Source organism: Pelodiscus sinensis, chromosome 2, assembly GCF_052426305.1.
Source record: "Pelodiscus sinensis isolate ZL-2025 chromosome 2, ASM5242630v1, whole genome shotgun sequence".
Classification (NCBI taxonomy): Eukaryota; Metazoa; Chordata; order Testudines; family Trionychidae; genus Pelodiscus; species Pelodiscus sinensis.
In genome coordinates, this window is record NC_143053.1 from 227,762,247 (window position 1) to 227,786,369 (window position 24,123).

Here is a 24,123-nt window from a genome sequence, read left to right on the forward strand (position 1 = left end):
CCCCTTTCATGTGAGAGGGCAAGAACTAGGGATGTAAATACTGATCAAAACATTTAATTGGTTAAATGATTAACATTTTATTGTTTAACCAGTTAACCGTTGTTAGACGTTGGTGTAGATTTTTGGAAGGGTAGAGAAGGCAAAATCTATCCTGAATTCCTTCATCCACCTGTTCCTGCTTCTGCTTCAGGAGGAATTTGGGGTATCTAGATCCTTCTCAGTGTTTGGTTTTCATACCCAAATTCAGAACTGGATATAAATAAAAAATAAAAATTTACCCAAGAATAACTTTCTTGCAAGTTCATGCCTCTTTTCCTCTCAATATATCTGGCTAAGAAATCATTAAGGGCTTGGCTTGTTAACCCTCTGCTGAACAAAAGAGCTTGCACAGTCGTGTCTTGCCTTACTTTGAAGTTACCCAGTGTCTCCACAGTGCCCCGAACCCCAAAAATGAAGCTGCACGAATGGATTTTAAAAACTAAATTAGTGTTAGGTCACTCTCAATTTTATTTTCTGCATTGCATCTAGTTCTGTTGTATATCTTGTGTCTTGTCCGCTTGGTGGCTTCCTATGAGGGAACTGACAGCAACAAGGTTGCATTTGTTCTCTTGGTTCATAAGTGGCCATTGGCTTTGGTGGAATTCTCCTGAGGAACATTGTTTCACACTATATGGTTTGAAAGCTTCAGAGTGGTAGTTGAGATAGTTTTCCTGTTACAAACTATCACACTTCAGTCATCTGATGAAATGGGTTGTGCCCCCGAAAGCTCATGATACCATCTACATGTTTTGTTAGTCTTTAAAGTGCTACTAGACTATTTATTGTTTTTTATATAGTTTGACTGAGGCGACAATCCCTTCTCTAGAACCTTTAAGGGAAGGATATGGGAGGGGCATTCATTGGTACATACATTGTAAGGTCAGAAGGGGCCATTAAGTCATCTAGACTGTCATCCTGTGTAACACAGGCCGTACAATTTAATCCATTTACTCTTGAATTGAGGCCAGTACTGCTGGATTGACGCTGTAAACCAGGCATCTTCTAGTTGCTGCCAGTCATTCTCCATCTTAATGGACATTTTACTCAGAACAATTACTTTTATATTGCAAGAAAATTAATTTCAAACAAACAAATCATCAAACAAAAACCCCTAATGAGAGGAGATAAAAAGAGTGCTGGCCAACCCAAATGTAAAAGTTAACTACAATTGAATCTCTCTAGCTCAGGACTTTCGGTCAGGCAACATATGCTGGGCTCTGGGGTTGGAGCATTCACGGAGAAAAAATGGTGCAGCAGGACCACAGATGTTGCTAGACCAGAGAGATGGACCAGTGACTAGGAGTGGAGCCCCAGGGCCAGCAGCTGAGGTAGGAGCTCAGCAGCCAGGGCCTCAGGTGGGAGCCACAGCCTGGCAGGTGGGGCAGGAGGCCAGAGCATGGTAGCTGGCAGTTGGGAGCCCAGAGGCCAGGGACAGAAGCAGTGGCTGGCAGCAGAAGGCTGGCATTGATCTTCTCTGGTCCAGCTAACTCCCTGGTTTGGGGGGGGGGGGGGGTGCTGGACCAGGGAGGTCCAACCTGTAGCAGTAAAATGTGTTGTGTTAATACGCAGGTGGCAGTAGCATATAACTGGTAAGGAAGACATAGAAAACAAGACAGGACACCTTTCCTGACACAGACAAGCAAACAGAGAAACAAAACTCTGCAAGTCAGTGAGACAAAGCAGCAAATGAACAAACAGCACACAAGACAAACAATTTCTTGCCAGAGAAATAAATAAGCAAAAACCTAAACAAATGCCGACAGCAAAACCAGCTGTAACAAAACAAGCAGCTGATTGGGGGTGGCAGGGAGCTCAACTAACATTGCACGCAAGTGGAAGAAAATTCCATTGGGCTTTATCCTAAAATGCACTGATTACTGTGCTAAATAGAGATGACTTTATTAATTATACAAGTAACTGAACTATCAGGGATTGTTTGTGGTGGATTTTTTTTCTTTTAAGAGATGAGACAAGACATGTTTGTGAAGTATGATCGTACTCAGGGGGGTTAGCTTCTCCTGCTGTTTGTGCTATTGCAGCCACACTTCTATTTTTAGTGTGCTAGCTAAATTGAAGATAAGGTGCCCATCATGTTCTGGGGTGCAACCCAGACTAGTAGAGGGTACTTTACCACTTGCTTTCTAACCCTGAGTACCTTAAATGCCCTGATGTGGCTCTCAACCTGGGCACTGATAGCCAGCACACAAGCACACAGTGTTCTAAGCTCTGAATCAGCGACTCTGATTCCAGCAGCTAGCTCGTTACATCCCAGCCACACTTTGGTATCCATCAACTTTGGTGATGCCTGGCAAGATGACTGCAGCATTCTCCTGTGCCCAATTGTCCCCAAGCTGTGTGCTATGCAATGTCCATCCCTTTCAAGGACTACTAATAGGATTAATAAGGTTCATTTGTGTCTCTAAAAAGATGAAAGGAACAGCTTATCACTTTAACTGGCATTAACAATCATTTCAAACACAGTATGAGTCTGTTAATAAAAGGAGATGGTTAGGATTTTGAATGCAGGTGTAAAGGACAGAATTAGAAAGGGCTCCAAGCAAATCAAAGTGAAAACATTTTCTAAGACTTAACAAAATTATAGTCTTGGTTCAAGGTAAGATTCTTGCCACATTTCCTTCCAGCATGAGGGCTCACTGTTCCCAAGATCAGGATCTCCCACAAAGTGCTCAATTCCTTTGTTTTGTAGGTGAAATGTAACATGGGGTCTCTACTCTTCTTTTTTACAGCTCACTAAGCCTTTGAAATAAATTCTTCAGAAGGTTACTCCATAGTAAATTCAAGCTGTGATAAAAGTGGCATGGGGTCTCCAGGTGAAGGAAGTTCTATGCTAGTTTCTTCCTCTGCTGGTTTTTGCTTTTCCTTCAGTCTCATGCCCCTGCCAAGATGCTGAGTGGTTGTTTCCTCCCCTTGTTGTCATGATAGATCTGCTTACCTTTTATGTAAATACATCTCCACTATCTCTTAATGTGTCTTAGAAGCATCTTCAAAGTGTCAGAACCACATTCCTTTGTCTAGGATGGGATAACTCCAGTTCTGCTTGTTAGACACACGCTAACAACATAATTTCCAATAAGCTTGTAATTTAGCATCGTCCTCCATGCATACCTGCCATAATATTAATGATCAACGTGTTATTAACTTTCTACTGATATATTACATGCCTCTTTTTATATTCAGGTTATGACACTAATGAATTGGGTACACTGGAACTTGTGAGGCTAACTGAAACTATTAGATACCAGTGAGTCTTGTGCCCACTTGCACTGAGATGTTGTTAGGGTCACAAGGCATATATTTACTTCTGCTGGAAATTATACTTTCCAACTCCAGAATAGGTCTACCCATGACACACTGGAAACACCCCTTGCAAGCTGTGGCCAGTGTGCAGGTAACTCTCCTGTCTTTATTGGATACACCAGATAATAATGATGTGCTACAGCCCCATTACTAATGGTTACACTGTCTGTACTGCAGTGGTCTGGGACTATTTTGCAGGTAGGCTTCAGGTTTGGGGCTCAGCCCCACCCCCCAGAGTGGGTAGCCTGCACTGGCACTCCGCTCCTAATTTATTTTGTGATGTAGGACTGTATTGCTTTACTCTATGGGGGAAAGTCTGGCTTTCCTTTGTCTGCTGTCTGGGCAAAGAGCATATGTTTTAGTCAAATCCAGGGTATATTTCCTTTATTAAGACTTTCTGGAAACATGAACCAACTCAAAGTTGCTCATATGTTATAAAATGTTACTAATACATTTATATAAGTGATCAGTTAATGTCAACCCTTTTAAACTACCAGATCTGTGATCAAAGTACGGTAATTTTAATTAAAATAAAATGGAAAACATTCCAGGTAATGACTTCATAATTGGCTGTTAAAATCTAGTTCCAGCTTATTTGCTCTTTATATTAAGTTATGATAGCACTGTGTCTGCTGAAAGCAATCTTGAAGAAATTTGGCTTTATGTATTGATTTTATAGAACAGTTTGAATTCACAGAAATCAGAATATGTATAATTTTAGTTCTGCAGCCATAAAAGACACTGAGAGCCATTTTAGGCCTTTTAAATGAGATGAATGACTTGCAAATGTAGAATCAATGTTGCTAATTTTATTTGGTTATACATATTTTTCTGTGTGTCTCTGTATGGAGTACTATGCTAGATGAAGTCAGCAGCAGCCATTGTTTTAGGGAATGCAGTGCAATAGGCAGAAACATCTGGAGGTTAGCGCAGTAGTGGGTGATATTCCAAATCCAGCCCAAGGACAGAAATAAATTAGATAAAACACTCACTCCTACGGTGACTGAGTTTGGCAACTCTTTGAATGGTTGGGTCATTTATGCCTAAAGAGAATAACACTAGCATTTCAGCAATCAGTAGTTTAAGAATTTACATTTAGGATTGCATTTATGGCTTTACCAAACAAGAATATATTTAATGAGACAGAGACTATTACTTAATTAACAGGAATAAAGCCCTTACGTGTTGGAATCCAATGGTGTCAGTGTAAATTTAAGCTCTCATTGTGGGTTGGTGTAATGTCATTAGCACATTTTGGCTCTCAGTGATTCTTATATCCATTATGATGGAACTTCTGCTTTTCCCCTTCTCTGCCCACTGAAGGTGGTTATCTGCTTCCTTGTTCACAGAGGCCTATGCACCTAGTTACACAACTCAAAATTCTGTAAAGCAGAATCATTTGTTATTTTTAAAATTGTGTTTTTGTTATACTTGGCCAAAAGAAGTGGTTTTATATATGTATGCATTTTATCAAAAAACATGTGTTGCATTTTTCCCAGATCCATGAATAAATCGTAGTCTTACCGATAATCCATCTGCCCCAGTAAGACCCAATAAAGCTTATTTATCCAGCTTCATACATTCAAAGGACTTTCTTCAAAACCAGAAAGGCTAAAACATAATTGAAAAAAAGCCCAACAACATGAGATCCTGGAAGATATCGTGTGTAATTGCCTCACCTCCACCTCGACTGTTCTGGCTCTATCTTAATAAAGGCATCAACTGAATTGCATCAACTATTTTAAAAAGTTAATAAAATATTGGATCATCTGAAGTAATTCACTGTGATGAGCCAGATCCTCAGTGGGCATAAATCACTGTGCTTCCATTCATATTAAGATGAGGGTGGTGAAATGTGCAGATCTTTTCTCGGTTATCTCTCAATTCAGTTTATGTGAGAAATTTTAATTATTTCTAATGTGCAATACCTTGCTATTGTCCAAACTGAAGTTCATCTGCTGTCCTGCTATCTAAGTAACCTACTGCCCTAATCCTGCTGTGATAATTCTCGGGGTACACAGGAACTGAGAGTCATCTTGTTGCTCTGTGCTTCCAGCATAAGGGAGGCTTGCTTGTCCTTAACTGTCAATTCCTAGACACCATTCCCCTGTGAGGTACCCAAGCACTGTCCTCTGGGCTATGCCAGCCTTTGAATGGGTTTGTGTTGTAGGTTAACAGCAGGTGTACTCCAATCCTGGAGCACCCTGCAAAGCATCCTCTTGTCGTGTCCTTTCCCGTAGCCACTGAACACTCACAGAAATATGAAGGCTGCTGTTCCCAAGAGAGTAACATTACACACCAGCTTGTATGATTCAATTTAGGATCAACACCTTGTTTAATATCATGGGGGGGGGGGTGGTACCCCCTGTTCATTATGCTATAAGGGACAACCATCTGGGCGTAGGCAACCCCGGCTCCCCCCATTCCTAACCGCCAGGGGGGTGGGCTGGGCTGAGCTGAGGCTGCAGCTGGCCTGCCTCTCTTTCTCCAGCCACAGAGGTGTTGAGCCAGGCCAAAGCTGGCTCGGCTATCTCCCCCAGCTGGCAGGGGGTTGGGCTGAGGCCAAGTCTCTCCCCCACAAGGAAGATCCGAGGCTGCCCTCCGCCTGAGCTCTTCCCTTCTGCCTCCATCCCTGAGGCTGCCCCAGCTCTTTCCCCCCTGCCCCTGCTCTTGCCCCCCTGATCTCTTCCCCCCACCCACCAGCCCTGGCTTTTCCCTCACTGCCTCCAGCCCCGGGCCACTCCTGCTCTTGCTCCCCCCCACAGCCCCTTCCCACCCCATCCACCAGCCCTGGCTCTTTTCTCCCCACTGGCTGGGGGGAGGGCCATGTCAAGGCTGGCCTGTCTTTCCCCCGACCTAGGAAGTGTGTGAAGGGGTGCAGCTTCCACCCCCCTGGATCACCAGAGACGGGGAAGTCTCGGAGAGGGGGAGGTCCCCTGGAGCACTGGGGAGGGGAGAGGCCATGAGGCTTGTGGCTTTGGCCCCCGCTCCCAGAGCACAGGTGTGGGGAGGGTTAGGGTACCCACCTGTATTTTAGGATTTCAGAACATCCCATGGTAACGTGTTGCACAGGATGACCATGTATTGTGTAAAGACGTATTTCCTTTATTTGTTTTAAACCTGCTGCCTGTGAATTTCATTGGGCGAACCCTGGGTCTTGTGTTACGAGAAGGGATAAAGAACATTTTGTTATTCATTTTCTCTACATCATTGATTCTGTGGACCTTTAACTTATTCCTCCTTATTTGTTTTCTTTTCTAAAATGAACAATCCACTCTCTGCACATGGAAACTAATCCATGCCTTTAATCATTTTTGTTTCCCTTCTCCCTACCTTTTCCAGTTCTAATATATGTTTTTTGAGAAGGGACAACCAGAACTGTACTCAGTATTCATGGTGTGGGTGTACCATGGATTTATATAGTTTCATTATCATATTTTCTCTTATTATGTATCTGTTTCCTAATGGTTTCCTAACATTCTGTTAACTTTTTTTTTTATTGTCACTGCATGCGGATCAGATATTTGCAGTGTGGTAACAGCTATTTTAGACTCCATCATTTGTATGTATAATTGGAATTATTTTTTTCTAGTGTGCATTATTTTGCACCTATCAACATGAAATATCAGACTGCATTTACATATAGTGTATGTGAAGGTACAGATAAATGTATTGCCACAGCTTCAACAATGAAGTGGTACTGAGTAAGTCACTGAGAACAGAAGGTTATATATAAAATCATATCCTGCTTTCTAGAGACTAAATGTAACCAGTTACTCTTTTGTATAAAGAAGTTTATCTCACCCAAAGTGTTTCCTGCAGTGGTTCACCCAAGATTGGGGTGGATCTGGTTTTCATGTAAGGCCTCACATGGCATTCTTTAAACTAGAATGTGTATACTAGAATCAGGATATTCTTAATTGCAACTGGAAAGAGGATTATAAGAGGTCCCCATGCTCAAAGAGGTATTCACAAGTTTAAAATTAAACATCTATGTATGTCTTTGCAGGATAAGGACCTAATGTTGTATGATCCTTATGGAATTCACAGCCTTCACTGATTTTAACTAACCTAAATAACTTTGCCAATAAGCGTTGCCATTTTAATTCCTTGTTCATTTCAACCACCCCCCCTCCCCCGCAGTCCAAAGCTTTTTGCTAGTCTAAGTAAGTAAAATGGATCAATTGTTGATTGTCTACCTTGTTAGAACTTTTTCATGGAATTTTCTTGTTAGAGAAGCACAAAAGTTGTGCTAAATTTGTTTCAATCGCATTAATTTATGTGCTTTATCACTGTATAAAGTGAGTAGGGCCAGGTGCTGACAGTAATTCCAGAAGAAAATATAAACTTTTTTTTTAACATTTAGGATAAAACTCCCTCATCAAAGAAGTAGGTTGATTTGTTAGCCTGTGGGAAAGCAACATTGTCCAAACAAAGTGCATTATTTCAATACAGATATTTAATGATTCCCCAGAGCAGAAGAAATGCAGATTTCTCCCTGACACGAGAAGGCATTAAGTATTCCCACCAGAAATCAGGGAGACAAAACAAGTCTGTTTTATTCACTTGGGAGGCAAAAAATTCCATGTTCTTTTTATCTGGACCCTTGCATGCTGTTGAAATGCTGTGTGGATTTATCTTATATTAGTGTAGTCGACTAAAATCGACCCTAAAATCTTCAGACTAGATTATATGGAAATTAAAATTTCAAGCAGTATTAATGCATGTTCCCTGACACAAAAGCAGCTAAAATGATACATATATACAATATGAATGCTAGCTCACTGAAAAGTGATTATATTAAAACAAGAATAGGGATACGACCCCTGGCTTGCCTGGATTTGGTCCCTGAGACTCAGCATTGGGGAGCCTGTGCTGGTGCTCCAACCCCCCAGCAGGACTGGAACACACAAAATCTACTAGCCTGGGTCCCCTTAGGCTCTGGTGTGCGAGGGAAATGTGGGGAGTGTCTTTCCTCCTCCTCAGTCAGAGGCTTCTCACTTGTGTGCAGCCCCCAACTGATTTTTCTGAGAGTCAGCAGCCCCCTGACCCAAGAAGGGTTCCCTACCCCTGTATTAAAAGCTCTTCCAAAAAGAGAGTGTTTTCAAACATGTGAATGGAGAGCAGAGCAGACAGACTGATGCGGAAGTCCATAGTTACCAATATCCATGTTGTAGGGGGCACTACGTAAAGGATTCATACCCATCTTCTCCAGTCTGCAGTGACTTGTCAGTCTTGACCTCTGTGGTTGAAATGCCTGCAGCAGCTTCACTGTGAGGCCGAGCAGCTTTGCTGCAGGAGGCTGCAGCACTCACCTGCTCTCCTGCTTAGTCAGCCCAGACTTAGCTGAGTTACTCCCTTTTGAGCATGCCCAGCAGTGAGTGAGGGTGTGTACTTTTCTGTATCCAGAGCAACTCCTTAACCCTTGCTTCATCCTTGTGGTGTTGATATGCCCCATCACAATCAGATTGTGCATTCGCTGAATGATTTCATCTGGAGAGTTCCTTGCAATCTTTGGTCAAGGGGGAAAAAGGCTCCCTTGGCATCAATGCTTCTGTAATAATATTTTTTTAAAGTCTTTTAATATTACAGCTATATTTACAACAAATATGGTGGTCCCCAAGCAAGTCCACAGGAGAGGCATATTGATTCCAGGCTGTAAATAAATGTTCTAAGTGGGGAGCAAGGGGATTTTTCAAAGTGCCATTCTGCCTCCCTGAGGAGAGACAGCCTACAAAACAGCTTTGTCTGTGGGTCTGATAGAGTGATTTATGACTCCATGTTGGATAAAGGAGGAAATGCAATGTCTACATTTTATCTCACTATATAAGCTGTAGGCATATTACATATAGATACTTTAACTTATCAGAACAAGCTGTATAGTGGAAGAAGAAGATTGATTAGTTTTTATTTTACTTACAACAATAAGCAAATGAAACAGCAACATAGTATTTAGGCCTCAGAGTGCCATAGATAGAGGAACAATAATTGGGTTGATTTAGATTCCATAAAAGTGAATAACTGAATCAGCATTCTTGTACAAAAGTTGGGGGAAATAAAGTTTTATGCTTTCAGTCTAAAAAGCACTTTTCTCTCTCTCTATATATATAAAAAAGTTTTTCCTGCAGGATGATGTAGTGACATCACTCTGCATCCCATAGCCCCTCCCCCTTCAGACACCCCGCCTCCCCCCTCCCCCCCTACCAGTGCTGAGGGCCCCAACTTCCCTTGTGCTGGGGGTGGAGTGCAGGCTGGGGCTGGGAGATGTGTAGTCTCCCCACTGCTCCAGGGGGTGGGCCAGGAGCCATGCTCCCTCCCCGCTAATGGGGGCGAGGAGGTAGTCCAGGAGCTGTGAGGCCACTCCCACCATGGCCTTGGCCCAACCAACCCCTTGATGGCCAGGGGTGGGGGAAGAACCAGGCACAGCCAGGTCAAGGGGGGCAAAGAGGCTGAGGTGGGGGGAGGAAAAGGATGGGGCAGATTCAGCCTCGGGTGACAGGGAGGGAAGATCCAACGTGGCCTCGAAACCTCCCCAGCAGGCGGGGGAAGAACTGGGCCTGGTGCAGCTTCAGCTCATCCCCTCCTGGTGGCTGGTGGAGAGCCAAGCCCAGTGTGGCTTCAGATTGGCCCCTCCCAGCAGCCAGGAAGAAAGCCAGGCCAGCATGATCTCGCCCCGGCACTCCACCCTGGCGGAGGGGAGGGTAAGGAGGTGGGTTTGAAAGATCCCAAGAACTGGGGCTGGCTGTGGGAGGGAGAGAAAGGGTTGGAGAGAAGAGCATGGGGCCTGCGAGGCTCTGGAGAGGCCCCTCTCACCCTCCAGCAGCCAGAGGGAGAGAGCCAGGCCAGTCTTGGCCAAGCCCAACCCCCTGTGGCCATAAGGAGTGATCTGGGCCATCCATGGCTTTGGCCCTGCCCAACCTCCTGGCAACGGGGGCAGAGGACCCAGAGTAGGCCAGGCCTGCCACGCCTCAGCCTGGCTCTCCGTGGTGGCTGGGGGAGAGCCGGGGTTGCCTACCCGCAGAGATGGGGGTTGGCGAGCGTAGAGAGCAGGGGTACTGCTTCCTGGTGGTACATAATAAAAGTTTAGAATATTCAGACATATTACAGAACCCAGGTTATTGACATTAAATATGTGTATGAAAATGTAGTAAAATACAGTAAAAACGATGTGTGCTTCTTCCCCCTTCCATTACTTAAGCTTGAAACAGCACATATCATTTAGCTAATTGCACATGTTTTAGAAGCTGTAGTAAAAAGGGGAACTAGCTGTTTAGACCCATTTCTCAAGGACTGGATTACACGTATTACTTGAGTTAAGGAAATTTGCTAATTGCTATTGCTTAAGTAAGCTATACTGGTGGTTGTTACTGAGTGGAATAAAGTTGAAGTATGCTAACCAATAACGCTGCAACACGAAGCTAAGGTAACAAATCAAGACATGCCAAGTTAGATAAGAAAGTTAAAGAAAGTATAAAAAAGGATGCTTAGCCTACGCCCGAGGTCGGATTTGCTTTGAGCACTGAGCTTCTTAGCTGAACCTTGGTTGCAACCACTAAAATTGAGTTGGACCCAGCCTAAAAGTGTGACTCTCTTCTGTGGGCAAATTGACTTAGCCTCCAGGGGACGAACCTTCCAATTTATGGAACAAAAAGGTTGGAAGGACTATTTCAAATTCAAACAGTAGTGACCAAATTCTTCCCTTAAATTCATCATTGCAACTCCCATGATCTGAAGCAACATATGTACATCGAAAGACAAAATTTGGCATTAGCAATGGCTGTATAAACAGTTTTGTGTTAAAAAACATTATTTAAAAAACTGAAGAGGGAATGATACTTTATGATTTAAATAAATTAAACTTGAGTTACTGTATCAGAATTAATAATAGTTATGTACAGTTATTGTGCCAAGCACCATGCAGACAAATATGAAGGTTTCTGTTTCTAAATAGTGAATATGTAATATTTTCTAATATTTTGCATCCTTTTCTGTTTTCTAGAGCATCAGGGCTTCAGGCCTGATTCTTTTGGAAACAATCCTATTTGGATCACTCCTCCTGTATTTCCCGGTGAGTTATATCGTTATTTTTAAACTGCTTTTATTGCTGAAGTTTTAAAACAAATGCAGTTTGATGATAAATATGGTAATCAAAACTAGAAACTGTGTACACAAAGTGCTCTTAGCTTTCCGGTATTTGTGATAATTCTCCATCCCAAGTGCAGGGAATACTATAGATAGAATACTGCAAATATGTCAAAAAATGATTTTTTAACAAGAGGAATGGAAATTTTCTAAGGTTGCCCGTTATATGTTCCCAGTTGAACAAAATGGAAATTGGTCCTCTATTGTACTTAGAAATAACAAATATGTGAAATTTGTGTATAAAGAACAAAGACTAAATAAACCTAGTGGTTTCTAGAGTTATTACAAAGCAGGGGAGTTATTTTAATGTTTTATTTAATATCTCTGAAACTGTGTGACATATGGAATACCTTATGTTTGGGAAGATGTGTTATTATATTGTACCTTATGTTTGGGGAAGATGTTATATATTGCTTTGTGAGCAAAATATGGAACAATATAGTGGTGGTTGTTTCATCTGGAATCAGTTGAGTTTTCTGGAATTTTTGAAAAGGGAGAAATGAGGTATCTTAGTACAAGTTTGTGTTTATTCAGTCTGAGGCCTAAAGAGTGGATGGAAGAAAGAGGATGGAAGTGGATGAATGGGGAAGAGGATAGCAATCGAGGAGGGATGAAAGAGGAGATGGAATTATATGGTTATGTTCTAATTTATAGCTTTCCCCAGTGGTCAAATTCTTATATGGCTTTTACAGAGTTCCAGCTCATTAATGAGACCCTGGAAAGCAAAACACCCAGGCAAACATGAAAACAATTTGCAAACATGCAGTACTAAAGGAGGGATGATAAATACTATAATTAACACAGATCTTGCTGGCATTTGTTTTCTAAATTATTCAAAATTATGTTGCCTTTTTAGGTTACAAGTAAAGGATGTTTGTTAATTGCTAGGGTAGTTGTATTTGGAATTTCATCTTTAATTTTGCAGCTGTTAGGAAGAAGACATATTTCATTTTTCAAGGTTTTTGTGTTACTGACATCACCATTACTAGCAAATGAGGGACATGTTAAGGCTAGTCATTCAGTACTTGGAACAGAAATATAAGCATACTTAACAGTTAATGGTTCACGTGTTTAGAGCATTGTACAAATGCTAACTGATTTTCACAATAACCCTTTGAGGTGTTGTTATTACTATTATACCCATTTCACTGGGGACTGGATCTGTCTTCATTTATGTGAGAGAAATACTCAGGTGAGGACAAAATTGAATCTCAGGTGAGGAAGAGGGGAAATGATGAGGCTAAAATCCCACACCTAATCAATGTCAGAGCTAGTCCTTTCTGACTCTCAGCCTTGTGCTCATTACTTTAGAGGTAATTGCCCCCGAGTCTGAATATCAATGAAACCAATGCTTTGATCAGAGATATGACTATCTTTCCACTCTCTTACACACAACTTTATCATCTTCTCTTCAGTCCATCCATGTAGTCTCTCTCTCTCTCTCTCTCTGACAATCCAACTTCTTCCCAGCTCTGTACTCCCTGATTTAGTTTTAAAACAAAAATAACCTAAATCTCCATTCTTCATAGTTATAAAAAGAAGCTTCAAAATGTGAACTGGATGTAACTGCTGCAATTAGGAGTGTGTAAGTCTGTACAGAGCCTTCAGCAGAGCTGGGTAAGAAGCCATCTGTCCTACCCCTCAGACCAACCCACAACCCCTATTGCTTTTTAGGGGCAGGAAGAGAACCTGCTACTCTTTGGGGGCTGTCAGGCAGTTTTTGCCATTGTTATGGGAAGAAAGCCACTGCCAGCAGTTCAGAGGGCAGGACCTCACAGAGTTTCTGAGGAAAGGACAATGAGTCCCCAGCTACTGCATCTGCCACCTTTTCAAACCAGCCAGGTGGGATGGGAGTTGTTGTCTTGCTACCCAGCTGGAGCAAGAGTCCCTATGATGCTGGGTCCCACCTGTTGTGAAGGAAGTGTGGACAGTACTTTACACAGTGGCTGGGGAGGAAGGAGTCAGGGTATGTCTACACTACAAAGTTAATTCGAACTAACAGACGTTAGTTCGAATTAACTTTGATAGGCGCTACACAGGCAAACTGCTAGTTCGAACTAGGTCAAACTGCATATGGTCAAACTGCTAGGTCAAACTGCATATGGCCCCTGGTTGGTTCCCTCAGCACTCAGTTGACACTGCAGAGTAGTTTTGAAAATGGAAAACCTAGTTGAAAGGACAGGATTTCAAAACTGCAGAAAGTAATAGCCATATATCCTGAACTTTTCATTTGTTGCCCACAAAATGTTGCACATTTGCCTCATATAATAAGCTTTAAGATAAAATTGCATTGTGCATGGCAGATAATTATGCAGGCAAATAACAATAATGATTTAACAAAGTTTGATTGTAGGAATGGTGCAAACACAGCATTAGTATATTCAAGGCAAGAATAAAAATAAGGTCATGTTATTGTTGCAGCTGCCTTTGGGACTGACCTATTAAAGCCTTTTTTATGGTCTCAGTTGTATGGGTTCCTGTTCTTCCACTTTTCAGAAAAAGAAAAACAATAATAATTAGGTCACAAAAATGGATTTTATATCCCTAATTCAAATGTAACTTATGAAAGCAATAGAAGCTAGATACCTAGGCGTTCATGAAATCTCACTAGCAGTTCATTTTTATTTTCAGGTGCCAAATACCACAGGGACTACAGTGAGCAGGGGCCAGACAAGTACTTAAACAGATGTTTCTGATCTGATCACTAAAACATGTTAATTTACAACTCAGTACAGCATTTTGCAATATCTAAGGGTATGTCTACACTACAAAGTTAATTCAAACTAACAGCCGTTAGTTCGAATTAACTTTGATAGGCGCTACACATACAAACCGCTAGTTCGAACTTAATTCAAACTAGCGGAGCACTTAATTCGAACTAGGTAAACCTCATTCTACGAGGACTAACGCCTAGTTCGAATTAAGTAGTTTGAATTAAGGGCTGTGTAGCGACTTAATTCGAACTAGTGGGAGGCTAGCCCTCCCCCGCTTGCCCTGGTGGCCACTCTGGGCACCACCAGGGAAACTCGTCTGCCCCCCTCCCGGCCCCGGAGCCCTTAAAGGGGCACGGGCTGGCTATGGTGCCCGTGCCAGGTGCAAGCCTGCTAGCACCCAGCCAGCAGACCCTGCACCTGGCACGGCACGAACCAGCCACCCGCTGATTTGTTACACCCAAAGGTCCATCTAGCCCAGTAGCCTGTCTGCCGACAGCGGCCAACACTAGGGACCCTGGAGGGGATGGACTGAAGACATCGACCAAGCCATTTGTCTTGTGCCATCCATCTCCAGCCTTCCACAAACAGAGGCCAGCGACACCATTTCTACCCCCTGGTTAATAGCACTCCATGGACCCAACCTCCATGACTTTATGTAACTTCTCTTTAAACTCTGTTCTAGTTCTAGCCTTCACAGCCTCCTGCAGCAAGGAGTTCCATAGGTTGACTATTTGCTTTGTGAAGAAGAACTTTCTGTTATTAGTTTGAAGCCTGCTACCCATTCATTTCATTTGGTGTCCTCTAGTCCTTCTATTATGGGAACTAATGAAGAACTTTTCTTTATGCACCCTCTCCACACCACTTGTGCTTTTATAGACCTCTATCATATCCCCCCTCAGTCTCCTCTTTTCTAAGCTGAAAAGTCCCAGTCTCTTTAGTCTCTCTTCATATGGGACCTGTTCCAAACCCCTTATCATTTTAGTTGCCCTCCCCTCTCCCACCCTCTCTTTTCCCAGTCTCCCCGAGTTTTGTTCAATAAAGAGAGTTTCTATTTTTGACCACACGTGTCCTTTATTTTGTACAGCAGGAAGGGGGGCTAGGGAGGGGTAAGTGGAAGGAGGTGAGGGAGGAATGGGGTACGAGCCCCCGATGGGGAGGACTGGGGTGGCTCTGCAGGCTCCTCAGGGTGGAAGCTCTCCTGCAGCCCCCTGATTGACCCCCCCCCCAGATGGCAGCCTGCGGCAAGTACAGCCGGGCTGATGGCCGAGTGCTGTGATGTGCCGAGTGTGGGCACTCAGGGCACTCCAAGCCAGGACTGCTTTGCAAGCGGGGAACCCCTGAGAACTGTCTGTCCGGGGTGGGGGTTGGGTCCCTTTAAGCACAGCCCTCGGCTAGCCTGAGGCAGCAGCTCCACACTCTAAATCCTAATCTGATGCCCTGCCGGCACTGATTCCGGCCATCCTTAACCTCAGTTCAGGGTCCACTCAGTGTGGACATGCTAGTTTGAATTAGCAAAACGCTAATTCGAACTAGTTTTTAAGTCTAGATGCACTAGTTCAAATTAACTTAGTTCGAATTACCTAACTAAGTTAGTTCGAATTAGTGCTGTAGTGTAGACATACCCTAAGTTTCAGGTTCACTCAGTGAAGTGTCTATGATTTGTGTTGTTAAAAACAATGGTCAGAACTTGCATGAATTCCTCAAGTAAGGTGCTGGAAGTCAGTACAGATAAACAGCAAAATAATAAAAACAGAATAATGTGATAGGGTACCTTCTGAGGTAAGTGGAGAAAAAGCACATCTAAATTCAATCCAGAAGTATCTAGAATAAAGGTAGTTATAGTTGGCTAGCTCACATGGCTAGAAAAAATGGTGTTCTTTGTTCTGCTTTCCCTAGAGTGTAGTGTGCAGTACTACTTTTGCAAATCCCACTGACTTTTAACTAAGCATATTTGGAATACCAGAAAAGTAAATTGTATGATGTAACCACTCTTTGTGATTTCACTGGCACCAATACAAAAATAGAATATATTGATTAGAACAGCAGCTAAAAGGGGTTCCTTTGGTCCCACAATATGCTTGTGCAAATATTGACTGGAGCAAGATGGAAAATCTTGAATTAGTCACCAGGTTTCTCTGTATGTGACAAGATTGTGGTTTGGAAACCTTAAAGGTCAGGACTTCTGGCAACTGGCACAAACAATTCCAGGGGGAATAAAAGTTGGGTAAGATCTGTCAGGATAGGAGCATGCAAGTTACATAATAAACACGTCAAATGGCTTACAGTTTTTTGAATTATGAAATATGTAATGTGGCCAGGACAGGTAGTATGATTTTAAGATGGAACTGGCTAGATCTGTCAGTGAGACTGAAGATGCTTGTGTTATTTATTTCCATTCTTTCATATTAACTAGGGGGCTGCGCCCCCTGCTTGCTATGCTTGCCAGACCCCTCTGTCCACTACAGCCGGATTGTGGCCTTTCTTCCTATCCATGCCGCAGCAGGAGAAGTGGGCCACCACCAACCCTTTTTGTGGCCATATGGGGGCTGGACCATGGGGCCTGGCCCCAGATCAGGGTTGAGGACAGGACACTGCCGCCAGATGGAGGTTGGACCCTGACTGGGCCCTTGTTGGTCAGGCTTTATTTTAAATAAAGTAAAATATTATGTTCAACACAAAAAGGTTTCAACATTGTCTTTATTAATGGCAGGGGTGGGGAACCTTTTCTGGGTTAGGGGCCACTAACCCACAGAAAAATCAGTCGGGGACCACACAAGTCAGAAGGGGAAAAAAAGCCTCTCCACCCCTCTCCCCCAATCCTCACTGATGTGGCTTCCAACTGAAATACCTCACTCTCCTGGTGCAGGGGGCAGGACTGAGGTTCCAGGCCTCAGAATAGATTAACTCTTCTGGGGTTCCAGAGTTAGTGAATTTTGTGGGCCTCCTAGGTTCTTTCATGGGGCCAAAAATGAGGGGTTCGGTGTGTGGAACAGGGCTGCTAGTGAGTGGGATAAGGATGAGGGTGCAGGATCTGGGCAGGAGGTGGGATCCAGGAGGGGCTGAGGGTGCGAGGTCTGGGTGGGAGATAGGGTGCAGGAGCAGGCTGTGGGGGTAGGGCGTCTGGCTGGGGGGGAGGGGCAGGAATGGGGTTGGAGGCAGGGTGTCTGATCAGGGAGGTAAGTGAAGGGGTTGGAGGTGCAGGATCTAGGCATGAGGTGGTGGGGGACACTTACTGGTCTACGAACCCCATGCCAGTCCCAGGCTCAGCCTTCCGCTGCTCCCATTAGCTGGATTCTGGCCATTGGGAGTGCAAGAAAATCCTCCAGGCAGCGTGCTTGCGTGCTGCTGTTTCCCCAGTCCAGGAGGGGGAGCACTTCTTCCCTTCACAGTGATGCTTGGGGCTTTCTCTCCAACCCCATTCCCTCTCTCCCACAGTGGGAAACCAGACTGGTGCTCCAACCATGTGGGGGAGGAGAGAGGGCAGGCTACAGTGCCAGGCAAAGGTGGCCCAGGCTGCTCAGATCAGTGCTGCTGGGCGCCTCCTTACTCGCCTTGCAGAAGCACCACTCACTGCTGGAATCCTGTGTGTGGCTGGGTGGGAAGGAGTTGGCCTCGGCTTGGGAGACAGGCTTGGGTTGGGTCTCCCCAGGGCGGCTTGGCACTGGGCTCAGGATGCAGCCAGTCAATGCGCAGCAGAGGATGGGGAGGTGGGTGGCTGGGGACACGGGGGGCCTTGCCCTGCGCCTGTTGCTTCTCCTGAACCTGCTGGCTCAGCAGCCTGTGAGCACTAAGAACAACAGCGACGTTGCCCTAGAGCAAGTCGTGGTGCCCTGGGGTGTGGGAGCCTGCCTCCATTCCTGGCGCAAGTGAGCCTCGCACCAGCTGAAGCAGCGCCTGAGCCATGGGACAGGCTGCCTGAAAGGCTGTGGCCAGAGCTGAGTGGGCAGGACCCTTGGGAGGTGGAATCTGTCAAGGCTGGGCTGCCAGGCGACTTTGCCATCCCCAAACAGTGTCCAGGCAGGGAGCCTGGGCAAGGGCGGAGCCTGTGGACGCAAGAGTGATGTGATGTCAGGAAAAATTTTTACATAGAGAGAGAGGTATTAGTCCCACAAGCTTTTCTTAAGTGAATGGACTTTTGTGATTGTGAAGGTGACCAGTAATACCAAGATTAAAAACCATCCCATTCATTTGCAGGTCTAGAGGTTCAGTGTGGAATTCTGACATTTGATTGCCACAGTTCAGGGCAACTGCACCTGTATTTCCCTTCTATAGGTCAGGAACAGAACTCTACCACAGGCTTCTGGCTCCCCAGCTGTGGCTTTCCTTGGGTGGAGATACATCTCTTTCTCCCTTCTGACCAGAGTGTTTTCAGGCTGAACAGTTCTTTTTCTATACTGTGACCTCCCCAGCAAAAGACAGTTTGCATAATCAGGCCTGCTTTGTTTCTCTCCTCAGAAATGGTAGAGTAATCGCCACTTATTGCACAGCTCTATATAATCAAGGACATTTATTAAGGTGAAAGCATTACAGAAACAACATATTAAAACAATAAAAGAACCTATGAGCACACTAATAAGTTTACTAAATATCACCCCCTCACTCCAGCAAGGACTCTGGCTGCTGAAAGTCACATAACCCTCACAGCTATATGATCACCAGTTCATAACAGTTTCAGCTCAAAACCAGGCCCTCTTTTATCCGGTTTTGGTTTTTGAAATCACCATGAATAGGTAATCAGTCAGACAAAAGTTCCCCTCTCGGGATAAGCTTCAAAAGGCTGAGTTCTTGCATAACCAGATGAGGTTCATTTGCATACACCTCCCTCTAGAAATGTCTTGGGAAATGCAGTTAATTTTAAAAAGTTGATTCTTGTCTTAACACATTGTTAATAGGTTCCTTTGAAGCTCACAACACTTCCCAAGGTTTACATTAGTCATGTGCCCTAGACAAGTTAAATACAATCCCACAATAAGACATAAGCATTTGCATTTTAATAGCTCCTAAAATAGATATCTTCAGTAAGTTTTGTCCAGATATTGCAGCAAATTGCTGTACCTGTCACCATGATTTCCTGTGCTGTCTTCCACTTTTAATAAAACCTTAATTTGGGAATTCTCCTTCTAGTGTTGTCTCTGTGGGTGCTCCACTCTGATGTTGATGCATCTTCATGACAGCAATCAGAGATTTTTAGCCTTAGATTTTAGATTTAGCCACCGTCTTGTGCTGTTTTCGTCCGTTAGTTGTGCACACAGTGTGGGTCCCCTCAGTTCCTTTTCTATCATCCTCAGCAGAAGACAGAGTTTTGGAGCAGTGCTCTCCTAACTGAAAAAAAGAGAATAAATTAGTTAGTAGTTTATAGTAGTTATTAATAGTCCTTAGTCAATTGTTGGTTAGCCTTAGTTCCTTATCTTAACAACACAAAAAGTTGCTCTCGGTTTTTTAATTTTTTTTCTCCAAGTTCTACATACCCCAGGTTTTTTTTTCATCATGCCAGGTTCCCTTGCCTTTAAAAAATGTGATTCTTGCAGAGACTCAGTGACGATTTCAGTCAGGAGTGCCTCCTGCTTAAAGTGCCTTGGCAAAGGACATGTGGTGCAGAAATGCCCACAGTGTCAGAGCATGACTGCCGGGGCAAGAAAAGACAGGGAGATGAGGCTCAAGAACTTGCTGTGGGAGAAATCCCTTCAGCTGTCGGAGTCGAAGACTACAGTGCCTTCGGAACCATTAACTCTGAGGAAAAGAGCCAATTAACCCCCTACAAGGGACTCTCATAGGTCTCTGGCGTCTCCAGCACGGTCCTTGCTGGCTGTACTGTCAACATCCATGCCACACATTCACCAGAGCCATCCATCTCCGGCACTATGAGAAAGTGGAAAGTGGCACCAATGAAAAGGGTGGAGTCAAACCCAAAGAGGAAAACCAGCTCTTTTGCACCTTCTGGCATGGCTTCTCACTCAGCACCAATCAAGGCGGATATGCGACACCCACCAGTGCCACTGGATACGGTGGCACCAGCACAATCTTCTGACTCCCAGTGTATGCTGGCACCTAATCACACACCAGCATCGGGGAATCTAAAGCTGAGAGCCCAGAAAATAACAGACATCCAGTATCGAACACCACAACTTCCAGCACCATCATCACTGGTACTTACAGACATCTCACCTCCTCATTCTCCCACAACTGAAGAGTCTAATCTGCACCAACATTCCTCTGAGACCATTTCATTCTCCCCTACTCCTTCCTCTTTGGGCACTGGACCCAGCACTGGTCGTGTGAGCACACATCACGAACCAGCTCAGTGGCACCATGGTGTACAAATAGGCACCAACCACCATACCATTGTCTACAATACCCTTGGTTTAACCACCCTGGGCCTTATCCTCTGCAGCAGTATCAACCCCAATGGTTACCCTGGGAACCATGGAGCCAGTACCATACCTACTCTTCACATCAGCACTAATCATGGGAGTCAACTTTTGCAACTTTGGGACACAACACAACATCGTCTCCTCTTGCCACTACTCAATCCTCACTGATCCACCCCCGTATGATCACCTTTGGCAACCATTCAACCCATATCCTGTAGAGGAGGATGACAACTTACTTCACTCGGATTCTGACAGCCATTCTCCCATTCCCCAGTCTTTTTCATCTCCAGATGAGTCTGTTTTCCCTTCTTCTTCCTCTCCCCCTGCAAATTATCTGAAGCAATTTCATGATCTATTTAAGAGGGTGGCACAGTCCCAAGATATAGTGCTGCAAGAGGTGCAAGAGAAACAGCATACACTGCTGAAAATCTTACAGCCTACCACATCTTCTAAAATAGCACAACCGATTAACAAGGACATTATGGAACCATCTGAAACCATGTGGCAGACACCGACCTCTATCCCTGCTACTAAATGCAGGGTGGGTAAAAAATATTTTGTCCCAGCTAAGGAGATGGATTGTCTTTTCTACCACTGCCAGCCGAATTCATTGATGGTAGATGCTGTCCATCAACATTTTAGAGATACACAATTTAAATCCAATTTAAATCAACACCCTAGGATAAAGTTTACTCCTCTGCTACTCTGCAGTTCCGAATTTCCAACTACATGGCCCTCCTTGCCAACTATGATCATGCCAATTATACCAGGCTGCAGGAGCTTTAAATGATCTCTCTTAGCAGAAGAGGCCACAGCTACAGTCCATCATGAAGGAGGGCCAGTTGATCTCCCGAACAGCATTGCAAGCATTCATGGATGTAATGAACACATCAGCCAGGGCAACAGCGACAGCAATTGTTATGTGCCACATGTTATGGCTACAGCCATTGAGCATTACCCGTGAATGGCAGACAAATGTGGAGGACCTTCCTTTTGATAGGAATCAACTCTTTGCAGCTAAAACGGACGAGGTCCTTCACTCAATGAAGGACTCGCACACAACCCCTTTGTACATTAGGCATGTGCTTGCTGCCTAATAAGAAAAGAAGATACTCTCCATATCAGAGAGGGAGAAATGGCTCTTATCAGAGACAGCAACAGAGGTCATTTGATCATAGGCCCAAACAATGGCCTGATAGGAGAAGGGCTCAGCACAGCCAGTCATCCACCCATCAGTCAGTGTTACTGAAGCAGCAATTTGAAGGTGTGGCTGAGGGCCTGAGCGACCTCCCCTTGGAACAGGTGCACACCCCCTACATATTCCATCACCGTTTGAGGCCCTTTTTACTACTAATGTGACCTCATTAATACAGACCAATGGGTCCTCGAGATCATCAATATGGGCTATACAATCCTTTTTACCTCCATGCTCCCTACTCAACTCCCCTCCTCATCCCTCTTGGGGGATCTCTCTCACAAATCCCTATGACAAGTAGAGGTACAAAAACTGCTTAGCTTGGGGGCCATAGAGCAGGTTCCGGCCAAATTTCACGGAAGAGGGTTTTATTCCAAGTGTTTCCTTTCAAAAAGACAGGAGGTTGGAAGCTCATTTTAGATCTCAGGAAACTCAACAAGTTCGTCTGCAACCACAATTCAGGATGGTGACCTTAGGAACCATCATACCTGTATTGGACGAGGGGGACTGGTTCTCAGCCCTCAACCTTCAAGATGCTATAGTCCATATAAATATCCACCGTGCTCACAGGAGGTTTCTCCGATTCACAGTAGGCAATCACCATTACCAGTATCAAGTCCTTCCCTTGTGCTTTCTACAGCACCACATATATTTTCCAAGATGCTGGCTGTGTGTGACTGTGTTCCTCAGAAAGCAAGGCATGATCATATTCTCATACCTAGACTATTGTCTAATCAAAGGGATTTTCATGACAAAAATTACCAGGGACACGTATTTTTCCTGACTGGATCTGCTCGTAAATGTACAGAAATCACCTCTGGTACCTACCCAGAGAATAGAATTCACTGGAGCATCACTAGACGCTGTGACAGGCAAGACCTCTCTTCCTTTACAACTCTTTCAAGCTCTATGCGATATCCTAGATGGTGTACTTCATGTTCCCATTACAATTGTTCACACGTCTTCAGTTCCTAGGTCACAAGTCGGATACACCTCGGGAGACTCCACATGCAATGTCTACAGGCATGATTGGTCTCTGTTTATATCCCCAACTGGTACAGACTCATCAAAGGAGTTGCACCTCAGCCATTAGTGCTGAATAGGAATGTTAAATTGCGTTTAATCAGCTAATCAAGTAGTTGATGTAATTTCCATTGACTACTCGATTAGTCAATAAGGGGGGAAACTTCAGAGCCACAGTAGCTGTGTCTTTAAAATGTATGAAGAACTGCTAGGCTCTTAATACATTTAAAAAGCAGAGGTGCAGTGCCTGGGACTGGGCGTGAGCTGGAACAGCTGATTCCTGGCTTGTGCCTGGTCCCCCCGCTACACCTCTGCCTCCCCTGCCCCCCTGAAGAGATGGTGCTGGGGAGAATCAGCTTTTAAACAGGCTCTTCCCAGCACTGACTCCTGTTTCCCCCACCTTGTTGCCTGTCTCTGACAGAGGCAGTGGGGGAGGAGGGGAAGAGGAAAATGACTAGTCAAGTCACTGCTTGACTACCCGATAAGCATATTCTTACACACCTAGTGCTGACATCACTGTGATGGTGGATCTGTCCACACAATCTCCTTTCTGGAGTGCCCTTTCACCATCCAGAACCCCTCACACGTAACAACTACAGATGCATCTCTCATAAGATGGAGCACCCACTGCAGGTCACACCAAGAAACGAGGTTGCATAACAACATACTGGAACACAAGACAGATTGCAACACCTGTCGTTCATCTGGGGCTGCATGGACAACATGCTCACTATGTACCAAGGCAATCAAATTTTGGAACTGGTGTGTGAAAAATAACATCACACCATTTGCAGTATATATACCAGGTCAACAGAACACTATGGCAGACAAACTGAGCAAACAGTTTTTCAAACAGCATGAGTAGGAGCTCAGCCTCAAAATTATCCTACCCGTATTCCAACAGTGGGGATTCTCAGTGCTAGACCTTTTTGCATCACCAACCAATCGCAAATACCACTGCTTTTGTTCCAGAGTGGGACAGGGCAAGCACTTGGCAGGAGACATTTTCCCAATAGCATGGACAGTTCCACTGCATTCACCCCAATTCCCCTGGTTTCTAAGGTGATCCACTAGATCCGAGCAGACTGAGCAGTGGTCATACTGATAGCTCCATATTGGCCAAGAAAGCCACGGTTTCCATTCCTGCATCACCTATCCATTGCTGACCCCATTCCCCTTCCTGTCACCCCCCAGCTCCAAACCCAACATCACGGATGAATTTGTCACCTGAACCCTTGAGCCCTTAAACTCACCGATTGACTTCTCCATGGTTCCAGAATGAGGAACTCACCTGGTCTCAGAGAGTAAAGCATGTCCTCCG

At 44.4% G+C, this 24,123-nt stretch overlaps 1 protein-coding gene across 1 annotated transcript in view; it reads left to right on the forward strand.

Annotated features, from left to right (window-relative positions):
- Positions 1–24,123, forward strand: part of GPR158 (G protein-coupled receptor 158) — a 331,365-nt gene that overhangs the window by 197,387 nt on the left and 109,855 nt on the right. The window contains exon 5 of the mRNA XM_006115288.5: positions 11,357–11,425. Within this exon, the coding sequence (XP_006115350.3) occupies positions 11,357–11,425 (69 nt within the window). The remainder of the gene's footprint in view (positions 1–11,356; positions 11,426–24,123) is intronic.